This window comes from Pundamilia nyererei, unplaced genomic scaffold (assembly GCF_000239375.1).
Source record: "Pundamilia nyererei isolate P.nyererei 1_Seehausen unplaced genomic scaffold, PunNye1.0 scaffold00243, whole genome shotgun sequence".
Taxonomy (NCBI): domain Eukaryota; kingdom Metazoa; phylum Chordata; class Actinopteri; order Cichliformes; family Cichlidae; genus Pundamilia; species Pundamilia nyererei.
In genome coordinates, this window is record NW_005187644.1 from 468300 (window position 1) to 481676 (window position 13377).

General features: G+C 39.4%; 1 protein-coding gene across 1 annotated transcript in view; it reads right to left on the reverse strand.

Annotated features, from left to right (window-relative positions):
- Positions 1–89: 89 nt before the first annotated feature.
- Positions 90–13377, reverse strand: part of ngef (neuronal guanine nucleotide exchange factor) — a 39760-nt gene continuing 26472 nt past the window's right edge. Inside the window, exons 9-15 of the mRNA XM_005749368.1 lie at positions 7243–7317; positions 5550–5639; positions 3328–3485; positions 2218–2376; positions 1509–1588; positions 1324–1428; positions 90–1190 (exon numbers count right to left, since the gene is read on the reverse strand). Of these exons, the coding sequence (XP_005749425.1) occupies positions 976–1190; positions 1324–1428; positions 1509–1588; positions 2218–2376; positions 3328–3485; positions 5550–5639; positions 7243–7317 (882 nt within the window). The 3' untranslated portion in view covers positions 90–975. The remainder of the gene's footprint in view (positions 1191–1323; positions 1429–1508; positions 1589–2217; positions 2377–3327; positions 3486–5549; positions 5640–7242; positions 7318–13377) is intronic.

Sequence of the window (13377 nt, forward strand, 5' to 3'; positions counted from 1 at the left end):
TATATATATATATATATACATATATATGTATATATATATAAAATTGTACATACGTACACATTTAAAGTGCAGAAAATGTTTATCACAATTATAGTACAGGTCTGCAACGAATCAAGCAGATAATGATGGTTATAGAGAAATGGAGAGCAGCAGAGTGGTCTTGACATACAAATCACTGGCAATGTTGTAATCAGAAGTTGTCAAATTTCTTTTTCATTAGTTGTCAGTCTAAAGAGGGTAGAGCTTATTGTATGTGAAACTTGAGACAAAACAGAGTGAGTTTAAATGAACACTAGGAATCTTATTTCTGAGTACATTTTAGTTCTTGAATGCATTCTGTTGAACTCATTAAACTGAAGTCAGCATTAGGTCCTCCTTCTTGGTTGCTGATACAAGATTTAATTTAATAATTGAAAACTTTATAATATACAGTGATAGATAGCTTGACCGCCAAAGAGAAACAAAACAAAGCGTTCTTTGTTTTTATTGTTATAGTTTCCGTAAATTCTGTAAATTGATGAACATCTTTTCATCATTTTGTCCATTTGTAGTGTGTTGGGTCTTTTTATGTAAGTGTAATGAAAGTAACTTTATAATGAAATGACTACAGCTTTACAGTTTTAAAACCTTCTCAATAAGGGGGTTTGACAACATTTAACTTATTAATCCATTGCACACAAATGTGCGGTCCTGCAAACACATGTAAACATTTATGCAATATGAAGCATTTCTTGCACCAGTTGTGCATGGTGACTTTTAGTTTTAGTTTTATCTGCCTTGCTTGCCCTGAAAGAATATCACTGGTTTGAGTTTTTGACTCAAGTACTATATTTTTTTTCCCTTTTCACGCTACAATTGTGGAGTTTCAAAAGTATTTTTTGTTGTGAGGGCATATGATGCAATTGTCTAAAAATAAAGTTACATTACTGTTATAAATTAACTGCTATTCTTCACTGCTGCCCCCATTTGATTACTTCATGATTTGGAGAAGATGGAGCCTTTTGGTGCATGTCTTCCTGCCCTTACGCCACTCTTGGCTCCAGCATGAAGGCCACCTTCATGGGCCTGTTGGATCCTGATGGCTTCTCTCAGGTTCTGAGCTCGGACTTCCTTGTTCTGGATTTCCTCTGCTACTCGACTAGGGAACCATCCCCTTTCACCATCATGGAGCCGTTCACCCATCATCCAGCCTGGAATAAAGAAGACCAGACCCAAGGTGACCAAAGACAAAATTACAGAAAATAATGCAGAAACCAAAACGTATTAGGTAGAAAAAGCAATTGTTTTTGATAACAAACATAAGCAGATTTTGTATCTACATACCATCATCTGTTCTCTCTAGGAGGTTCAGAACATCAGCCATTTCAGTAGAGAGTTCATCTGGTTCCTGAGCTGAGTATGACTGAATACACTGCACCTGTGGAGAATCTGATAAAAGTCATAGACAACTTAAATTCATGTCTACACAGACAAAGAAATTTACTTGTGGGTTCCGTATTCTGTCTCACCTGGTTGGTGGGCACTAGTAGACATGAAGCGTGTGCGCCGGTTAGGAGTGAGTGCACATATCCATCGAAGCTTATCACTCCTGCCCACATGATAGTACTGATTAATAATCATTTAAAGAAAACCGACTACCACGTTGCTTTATGGTAATTTCACCTTTTTTTGCAAGCAGACAGTCCATACAAAACAATTTAAACCTGTAAGATCCAAGCCAATGCCATGACTCCTTCCATAGAGGGAATTGTAGAACATGTGATCTTGGACCATACTTGGAGCATGATTATTCCTGCTCCCCACTGACCTGCACTTACTCTGCATTTAATGATCCAGGCAAATGTACACTTTAGTTTGTCTCAGTAGTTCAGCTTATCAATATCATGCACAGACTTGTTTCCTACATGAACTTATGGAAATTTCTTTACAAACTACAATGAAGTTCATGATTTCACCCATTCTGTGGCATAACTGGAGACATTTCAGAAGTGGTAAAAAGCTTCAGAAGGACTAAATTGCTTTACTTAAACAATTTTGCAAAGTTTGCTCACATACAAAGGAAGGCCCAGTCCTTTAGGTTTCTTGACTGTCGCAATATTTTTCTTGCCTTGTCATATTTTTCCTGTCTTTACACTGTATTTTACAAATAATGGAAATAGAAGACATGATAGAAACTGCTTAATGGAATTCTAAGAGGATTCTTCTCTGAATACTCACATACTGGAGGTCTTGAGCATATAGTTGACCTCACGCTCATCTTGGTTCTCAAGCAGCTTAAGATTAAAAACATTGGCCAGTTGCTGACCTTGGTCTTCAAGATCTTCTGTTCTCAACATGGCCCGTGTACAGGAGTCAATAACCTGGAACTTGTCCCCACTGGTAACAGTGTAACAGAATTAATATCCCCTGTTTTACAGAGCAACAGTAAAATGATCTGTTGTAATCTAAACATTTCGCAGTTTCCACTTTATTTGGCACACTTTAGTAAAGTAGTCTAAACAGTAATCCTTAGTAAAGATAGCTTTTAGTTTTTAGTGAAGCTGTTTTAAACACATTATTTAATTTATCGTCAGTACAGTAGGAGGGAATATCAGTTTATTATATAATTATATAATTGACTAAACTAGCAAAAAAGGTAGACTAATTGACTAGTCTAAAACTAAGAAACTAAGAAAATTTGAAAACCATTTATGAATAATGCAAGCTGTTCAAAAATTCATAAAAATCACTTAAATAAGAGTTAAAATCTAAAATAACAAAACAATAACTCATCGATACATTTTCTTCGACCCTCCTGTTCCAGAAAGAAATTAGCAGGAACACCAGAGGGGCAAAATACAAGCTACAACACAACGGTCCAGTGGACATCAACATATATGTCCTGCCAAGCACGGCCAAACAATTTTCTACATGTATATCACACCACAAACATAACTAAGTGTCTTACTGAACATGATCCGGAATCAGAATCAGATTACCTTAATAATCCCTAAGGAAATTATGTTATGTTATGTTATGTTATGTTATGTTATGTTATGTTATGTTATGTTATGTTATGTTATGTTATGTTATGTTATGTTATGTTATGTTATGTTATGAATCCTACCATCCATGAGCAGGAAAAAGATCTCGGCTGTGGGTATACCCCGGATGTTTAGTTTGGTTGATGAGATTTTTAAGAAGTGTTATATTTGACCAAGCAAATAAAGGTTTTTGTCAAAAGACTGAAATTCAGAACTGAACCTAAATCAATGTCAGGTGCCAATTAAATATCTATTCAAAAAATTTACAAAACTATTGTGTTAGAGTACTTTACTAAATGCTTACCTGCGTTTGGTGACCAGCAACAGATTATTGAAAAGGAACAGGTAGACAGGCTGGTAGAGCTTACGGCTTCGCATGGTCCTAGTACTCTTTGGTCCACCCATTTGCTGTACGTCGCCCTTCTTTAGCAACCAGCGTGAGTGGGAAATGATGGGCACAGACTACAAGGTTAAGAGAAATAACAAACAAAAAGGGGTACAGACTTACTGAATTGTTCAAAAACAGAATACATTTGGAAATTCAATGAACATAGCAGTGACCATTTACCCACAAGCAAAGAGCAAGCAGGTGCTTTGGGTGATATGGAAAACATCTCAGTCAAAGAGATAAACACAACTGTTTATTAATGAATGTTTAATTAACAATGAGAATAATAGCCAGCTCAAGATGTCCATAAATCTAAATCAATTATCTGAAACAATACATTTTCTCTGTGTGTCAAAAAGAAACAGGTACATGTTGGAACCAGAACTTGACCAGAATTCTCCTTAGACTTCTCATTTGCTGCATGTCTTGCAACAAATTAACAAATGAAGGTCAAACAGTTCTTGATCTCCGTTAGGTGTTTTCTTTGCTGCAATTTGAGCAAGAAAACCTAACTCCCGATGTTAAAAGGAGTCTGCTACTTGACCTTTGTGAAGCATTGATGATTAGGATGGTAATTGTATCCTCATTACCAGAAGTACCCTACCATTAAGACCATGTCTGATGAGGCTTTAGTGGACATGCATCTCTCTTCTCCTGTGTCAGGTCTCTGCTGAATGTTTTTTGTTTCCTATTTTTAAGGACATGACTTTTAGGTACTTTCAGGTACTGTTCATCTACTGCAGATCAGTTTTTATGCCACTTCTTCTTTTACCATCCACTTGCTAGTTTCCTCAAATTTCAAATGTGTTCCACATAATGCCAAAATATCCCAAGTTTTCAGCTAATAGCTATTTGGTAATCACCTTTTGGGAGAAAAAATATTATATTCTATGCCCTTCAAACTGTGTTATCATTGATAAATATGTGATGATCATAGATTCAACTAAAAATATTGGGGAAAAAAGTGTTTTTCACAGTCCCCTGGTCCTCCCTTGCTATCGAACCTGTAGCCCATGCCGTCATTCACAGCTGTCATCTTAAGGCTGACGTTTCTCCACAGTCACAAGCAGATTGTTACAGTCCCAGTCACAATTTAATGGTCTAAAACAGTTCTTAGTTTTGTGTCTGCTTCCTGGTATGAAATCTTTTTATCTTAGTGCAGACTGACCCTTAATGCTGACCTTTTGTGTCCAGCAAGTGCATCTTGGCCTAGCATTGGCTTGGTGACAGAATGATTATGGCCATTATGAACTCACTGGATTCAGACTCCCTCCAGAAACCCCTCTCCACACATGGAGCTCAGCTGGAAAAGCAGAGATGATGGTTCTCTACCACCTCACTTCCAAACAGGAAGTAATTATCATCTCCATGTATCCCATTAGAGTCCTATTGTGTTTCAGTCTGGTGAGAGGCAGAGCACTCAATGTGGCCCAAGCAATAATTAACTCCAATGATGACTGCTGCTATGCTTTGACTCAACAGAACTCTGACTTTTTGTCATCCTGGCTATAATGCTAAAGAGAACCCTTAGCTACAGCACTTTCAGAAAGACATCTACTGTTGATGAAATGTGTTCCTCATTATTGTAAATTTAAATATTATTATGAAATAATACACATAAACAGCTCCATTCAAAGTGCGATGGATGTCTCTTCTAACAAGACCAGGTTTTCCCCAGAAAGTTTCTCAATTAACTTTAAAGTCCACATCAGTTTTGGACACCACTCAGACAGACAGAGAGTGACTGAAGGGGAACTGGGAAGGGGAGCAGAGAAAACTATAGAGTCATTGTTTTGGCCAAGTTACACACCAATTGACTAAAAGTGATACTGTACTGCAGAAAGTCAACACCAAGTGAGAGTGCCACCTAAACGAGGATCTCAATCCTAAAGAAAACCTGTGGAGTTAGCTGAACCTTTGAGTTGCCAAGAGGCAGGCAAGAAAGTCATTGTGCTGTGAGTTTCTATAAAAAGACATGGGCCAGCATCCTTCCTGACATGTGTGCAAACCTGGTGACCAACTACAAAAAAAAGTTATTTTTTGTTTATTCACTCTGTCTAATGAGTCTGCACTTCGGTCCAAAAACCAACATACTCCCCCTTGATTGAAAAAGCTTGTTACAATAACATGTATTTTACCTTGGATTTAAACTCAAGTGTCTTTTCAATGCTGATAAGCTCCTCGGTGCGACTCATTTTCCGCACCCCTTCATTACACTCTTTTACAATCTGAGAAAGAAACAAAAATTAGAGACAAAGAAAAAATTATTTACCCCATAAAACAGGAAAAGACTAAACATAAATTCAAACTGTCCATAGTGTTATATTATTATGTATGTTGTATATATTGCAACCCCAACTCTATAACATTTTAATGGAATTAAACAGAATTCAAATACCTGCAGATCTCATAAACCAATATTTTAGCTACAATACAACACAAGGAATGAAATAAGTATAAAATAAAACATTTGACTATTTCATGAAAATATTTAATCACTTTGAATTTGTTACATTCTCTAAAAAGTTGACAAAAGCCTGAAAAAGTAATGCTAAAAAGAAACAAGAGGAGGAACATTTTGCAGCTAATTGGTTTAACTTGCTGTAGACAAGTTAGCAAAAGTAAAGATGTGACTCACCAGTTTCCACAAAACTGGCCGTCCAAAAAATACAGTTTAATACTCTAAAGCCTAACATGTTGCTGGTGTCAGACAGTTATTTTGCAACATTTTTTTAAAACATCTGTAATGATTTTAATGTGGCACCTTGACTGGGATTACTGTAATGACCCAAATATCAGTGAAAAGCACAGAGTTGTTGCTTTCAGGAACCATTGGAATTTTACTATTGCACCAGTGGTACAAAAGTTACCGTACTAGTTTGACCTAAAAGTTCTATCGTGCAAAGAGCATTATGAATCAAAATTTGAAATTTGTTTTTTAAATGATATTCATTGTATCCTTCAGTCTAAAAACAAGAGCGATCATCTGACTAATGGGAGCTTGCTTCAAAAGCCTGCATCTCTGACAATATGAGGCCTCATTAGTGATACTGGCAACCTTCCACACCAAGGTATATACAACAACATATGCGCTCATCCAGATAATGCCTTATGTGAATTGCATTTTAAAAATGCTGAACTGCTTACTGTAGATATTTTTAAAAATCAAGGTTTCATTGTATAAGAGTCTAGATTTACCTGCCTGCAGTCAAGACTTCTCACTAACTGAAAACACTAAACATAATGAAACAAAATGGGAAATAAGACCTTTTGATTGTATCTCTTAGGATTTTATATCAGACAAGAATGGGAAAGCATTTTTCTCCTCAGTTCCCATACATTTCCAGACTGTTTGTTTAAAGAAAAGTCGATGACGCTACACAGTAATAAACCTTTTCAAAACTTTTTCGAGACATCCCATATGGAAAAGAAATAGTAAAAACTTATATGTGATTACTCATGAAAGTGGCCACTTTCATGAGTAAATTATATAAGGCTTACATGATTTACTCATGAAAGTGGCCCATTTCTCATTACTTTCATACATTGTTTTAGTAAGTATCCAAAACATACAAGTTTCATTATATAATTTTTCAAGGGATCTTATATCTGTTTTCACTCTTGTATGCTTTTCATACAAGTTTCACACAAGACAGATACAAACTTTATAAGATTTATATATATCTTTTCCATATGGGATGTTGCTGCCACCAAGTTCAAGTTCAACTAAAAATGTTTTTAAAATCGGGCAGTAGTAATAGTGTCATAAATCAATTAATTATTAGAAAATCAAACGCTGAAAAAGGAAATAAAATTAAAAATGTTGCTCACCTTCTCCAGTTCATGATGTGCTTTTATGGCATTTGCTTCCCTCTCTGAGTTTTCTTCAGCTTTTTTCAGAATGTTCTGTTGAAGACAAAGTGGTCATCATCATCATCATATTATTATTATTAACCTTTATTTTACCAGGAAAATGTCCATCATATACATTTTCTTTGCAAGCGTTCACTGCTTAAAACGTTAAAGGAACACTTCAAAATCACATCAGATTTCACTGGAAAAAAACAGCATGGTAGATAATGTTGAAATTTAAAGTCAGTTAGGATAGAAAGGACCACATCATTTGATGGAATGTAAAACTATTCACCTATAAAAAGTCAAACTGAAACAAAAAAACAGCAGGCTACTTGTGATGGTCCGTTTTGAGTTTTGGGGATGCTTAGTGGTTTCTAGTTTTGATTATCTTTGTATTATAGTTTTTACATTTTGTACTGTTGTAATTCTGACCTTTTATTATAGTGTCATTGTTATGTCCCAGTTATTTCTGCATTGAGTTACCGCAAGGTTGTTTTTATTTCCTTTTTGTATTCCCATTCTGTCCCCTCAGTCTTGTCTCTTGTCTCTTAGTCTTGGTCTCTGTGTTCATTACTTCCTGTTTTATTTTGACATCCCTTGTTCTGTGTGCATTCAAAATGAAAGATTTTGAGGTCTAACCTGGAGGCATTGGATGGAGTGAAAGATAATGGTCTAGAGGTGTTCTACTGTATTCAAGTAAGTGTGGGGGCCAGTCAATAGTATCAATTCCTTCATCCTCCAGGAACTGCCCGCATACTCTAGCATCATAAGACAAGGCATTGTTGTGCATCAGGAGAAACCCATGAACCACTACACTAGTGTAGAGTCTGACAATGGGTCCAAGGATCCTGATAACCCTGGACCTCAAGTTGCTTTTGCCTAGCCTGTAGGGGTCTGTACGTCCTTTCAATGATATGCCACCCCAGACCATCATTGACCCATCAAAGTGGTCATACTGAATGATGTTATAGGCAGTATAATGTTCTCCCCAGCTTCTCCAGACCCTTTCACATCTGTAACATGTGCTCTGAACAAACCTGTTCTCATATGTAAAAACCACAGGGCACCAGTGGGGGACCTGGCAATACCAACTGGGATCCAGAATTCTGGGTAGAGAGTAGAAGGGTCTACTACAGGATGTGGGGCCATCAGGCCACATTCATGAAGTCTGTTTCTGATTGTTTAGAGACATTCACACCACTGGCTTGCTGGCTTATCCTTGAACTCATCCTGTGCCTCCTTGCACAGAGGAACAGATTACGGTCCTGCTGATAGGTTGAAGACCTAGAGCAGGGGTGGCCAACTCCAGGCCTCGAGAGCCGGTGTCCTGCAGGTTTTAGATATCACCCTGGATCAACAAACCTGAATCACATGATTAGTTCATTACTAGGCCTCTGGAGAACTTCAAGAAACGTTGAGGAGCCAATTTAGTCATTTAAATCAGCTATGATGGATCAAGGACACATCTAAAACCTGCAGGACACCGGCTCTCGAGGCCCGGAGTTGGCCACCCCTGACCTAGAGTAACTTTCTGTTTTCTTATGCTACAAGTAGTGGCACTGGCAAAATGCAAAAAATAGTGAAAAAACAATCAGGAAAAAAATGTCAGTGGCTTTCACCTTTTGAGGAATTGTCTTGTTACACATCTAGTGAACCTGTTGTTAATTTGATTAACACCAAAGCAGCTTAAACTGTTTAAGAACCCCTTGTTTGTGTGTTTGTGTGTTTGTGTGTTTGTGTGTTTGTTTGTTTGTTTGTGTGTTTGTTTGTTTGTTTGTTTGTTTGTTTGTTTGTTTGTTTGTTTGTTTGTTTGTTTGTTTGTTTGTTTGTTTGTTTGTTTGTTTGAGGTGTGTGTTTATGCAACACTGTCTTTGGAACAAAATCATGGTCCCCCATGGTACCTAAGCCTACCTCAAAGTATGAACAAGAGACAAATAACTGAAGTCTAACTGACTCAGATATTGCCCAGATTAACAAGGTCCACGTCAAGTTTTCAGGAAACAGGACATATTGATGAGTAGTGGGATAGGGATACTGGAACAAACCATACATAACTGATAACACAGAATGAATTGGTTGTTACTATGCCAGCAAACCCACTGAGGGAGGTTATTTACAACGCATATGGGAATGTGGATGAAGTGAGAACCAGCATTCCTCACTGCCACCTGCTCCTGGATCACTGTTTGGTTAGAAATAACCAAACAGCATCAATCAGTCCAACTCAGTGTGTTCCTTCTTCCTAATGTTGCTCTCACTTGGTATTACTACGTCTATCACTACAGCCGTCTTATTCTGCATGTCTACCACTACTATGTCCAGTGGTTAGCCACCATCATTTTGTCTGCCTGTATCTGGAAGTCCCACGGGATCTTAGTTCGGCAATTCTCCACTACCCCTGGGGTGTCTCACATTTTGACCTCGGGACTTCCAGGCCATATTCGGCACAAACACTTCTGTATACTATGCCGGCCACTTGGTTATGGGGTTCCATGTATGTTCCTGCCTGCTAGCATCTTGGACCCTGCTGTTATGTGCTGGATTGTCTCAGGGGCATCTTTACACAGCCTGCACCTGGGTTCTTGCCTGGTGTGATAGACCCCAGCCTCTATGGATCTTGTGCTCAGAACTTGTTCCTCTCCTGCCATGATTAGTGCCTCTGTGCACTACATCACTCCAGGTGGCCTGGAGTGATGTCTCCTTCACTCCAGGCATACAGCTTGATTTCGTCTAGCACTCCAGCTTTGTCCAGCCACTGGTGGGATTTCTGGATGTCAGCCAATTCCTCTATCTGCCGGTGGTACATACTGTGCAGGGGCCTATCCTTCCATGATGGTTCCTCCTCTTTAGGGATGGGTATCGAAAACCGGTTCTTGTTGAGAACCGGTTCCCACTGTTTCAATTCCTTGGAATTGTTTGCCATTTTTGCAAATGATTAAATAAATAAATAAATAAATAGAAGTAAATAAATATAGGCTTTTTTATAGTCCATCCAGGCAGTGCACAGGTTGGTCTGGTTTTATGGTCTCGAGTGACTGCTTTATCTATCAGTAGATATAGCTTTGCCCCTCTGGTTTTTCTGTCTATTCCTTTCTGAGCCAAATAGCTGTTCATCTTAGCTGCTACAATGACAGGATCTTTCATGTAGTGTTGAAGCAGGTCTTTAGGGTTTAGGACTGTCCTGCCTTCACTTAGCCAGTCTGGGTATGTCCATTAACAGCTGGTTCATTTGTGCTGCCAGGTGCAGTTAACTTCTTTAGACCGTAGATGTACATGTAAGAACTGTCCAACTCTTCAAGCTGTCCAGCTCTTCATGCTTGAGTCTTTTTCTTGGATGTCTTCTCATTATGATGGTTACTTAATCCTGTTTAGGGAGGTTACTTTGGTCTGTTATTAGCTCCACGGGCCACTGAGCATTGTTATTATAAGTTGCCGCCGTCTCCGATATGCTCTGTCACCACCCTTGGTGGGGCTGTTCTCATATTGTTCCCCTGCCACTGAGAGCACATCTTGGATGGTTCAGTGGAGTACAGCTGGTTTATGCTCCTGGCTCCTGGAAACAGCCTACATACCAAATGAAAAGGATGGGCATGGCTCCAGACAGTTCTGTGATATAAAGGTCATTTGAGGTCAGCTTCAGTCTGAGATTTGATTTAGCATTCAACATGCTTGTCACAAATGGAAAAAGAAAGTGCATGGCTTTCCCTAAAATATTTACTGGGCAGCTGTGTCCAAAAGTCCAACCATGTCTGATTTCTGAAAGGGGACTTCAGTGTCTCGTCACAAGACAGTTCTATTAAACTCTCCTGCTGAACAACTGTAAAATCTTCAGACATGTCAGATGCTTTGATGCTGATGCCGTTTCTCATCCAGCTATTCACTTCTGCTGTCCCTGGAAAATATTTACTGAACTGTTGTCTGAAAGAGACAAAGAATGCAACAATGTTGTCTATGACTCCATTGGCAAGGTTTAGGTTGTTGTCAGACGGGAAACTCTCCAAACTGGGGACAGCTGCCTTTTGCTGCTCTACACACCCCAGTTCCTGCATCCTACTTAAATTCAGATATTCAAATAACCTGTCTTAGGAAATCAGCCACAACCATCTGCGCCCATGGCCTATGGATCACCTTGAACTTAAAAGACTGGAGAGCCAGATATCACTGGTTGATCCAGGTATTGGCATTCTTCATGCGATGGAGTGAATTCAGCCGGGATCTGAACAGAGGATAAAAGGGTTGCCCAGGAGGCAATAACGAATATAGTCGACTGCCCATTGCATAGCGAAGCACTCCTTTTCCACTGTACTGCCCCCAGCCCCTTATTCAGGCATCAGTAGGCAGAATGAAAGGTAGGGAAACATTAGGACTGTGGAGCAGGCGTTCCCCATAAAGAGCCTTCTTTACTTGCACAAACCCTGCCTGCCACTGCTCTGTTCACGGGACCAGATCTGTGAGGGGCTGGTCAACTAAGTCGGGCATGAACCACCAGTAGTAACCAGCCAGCCCCAAGAGCCATCTCACCTCTTTTTTGGTCTTGGGATGCAGGCAGAATGTGAAGGCTGCTGTTATTTCTATCTGAGGGTGTATCTGACCACTTCTTAAGTGGTACTCCAGATACTGTACATCTGGTCGTCCTACTGCACTCTTCTTTGGGTTGGCTGCGAGCCTCAGAGACTCCAGGACTGTGGCTACTCACATACTCTGGTCAGATTCCACTGGTGATGATAACGTCATCCAAGTAGATGGAAGGATATGCAGCATGACACAACAGCCATAAAGCATTGAAGGGTGGTTGGGGCTTCAAACGAGCCGAACAGAACTGTGACTTATTTTTACAAACCGTACAGAGTGCAGAAGGCTGGTTTTTCCTTGAACTATAGAGGCAAGGTAATCTACCAGTAGTCCTTAGTTAAATCCAATGTTGTGAAAAAACAAGCAGTGCCAAACCGATCCAGGACCTGGGGCATGGAGTAAACGTCAAACTGTGACACTGTCACTGCAGCTGCTGTCATTGCTGTAGTAAGGACCCAAATGCAGACATTCTGAGGGCAAAACTAGGTTTTAAGGCTATTGAGGCTAAATAAAGATGCAAAACAATGACAAGAGGTCACTAGGAAACATTAACTGGGCATGAACTAAATCATTAAGGATGTGACACATGAAGCAAGGAACATGAAACTAGAAACATGAAAACCTGGAACACGTGAGGAAGATGAACAGATGATCTGACAAAGGGGTGAGGAAGACAGAGACAATATATATCACTGGGTGATGAGGGAAGTGGAAATACATGGGAACACAACAGGAACAAATTAGACATAATGAGACAGGGGAAGCATTACTGCACACATTTAGCACAGGACGAGTGACTGTCAAAATAAAACAGGAAGTACATGAATGCACGAACATTGACAAGGACACACAAGCTTGACAGTAGAAATGGGGATCTACAAAACATGGAGGCATATAACAGACTCGGGGAGACAAAGGATGAAACACAAGGTGAGGAAAATGGGAACAGGTGAGGGAGATGAAACACAGAGACACAATTAAGGAACCAAGAAACAAATAGGGAACACAAACATGAGACGGAGAGGGAATAAACAGAGACATGACAGGGAAAACATACACATAGGACATGACAGACTCTCAGAGGAGACACAGGGATGAGACAAAGACATGAAAACATGAACCAGAAATAAAAATAATCTCTGAGCGATGAAAGAACTAACTCAAGACTAATCTGTATAAACTTGAACTTAAAACATCTTCATGATGCAACTGTACAAAAGGCCCCGTAGTTATGGGTTTATTCTGTTCAGTTGTTAGTTCACCTGCAGTTTTTAGAGTGGCCAGTAGAGGTCACCCCACCGCTTTGTATGAGAGACTATGTCCAGGGAGAAACGTGGGCAAAGCACCTGAGCTTTTCTGCTCCACATTACCGGCAGAGAATTGGTTATTCCGTGAGAAGTGTGCGTTAATGAGCAACGTAAGTTGGTGATGTGTGAGGATGTGATAATAAGATGTGTTTGGGACTGTAACCAAGGTTAGGGGGGAAATGACTATGTTTCTGTCTGTGCCGCTAGCGGGTGCTAAGCTAAGCTAAGCTAA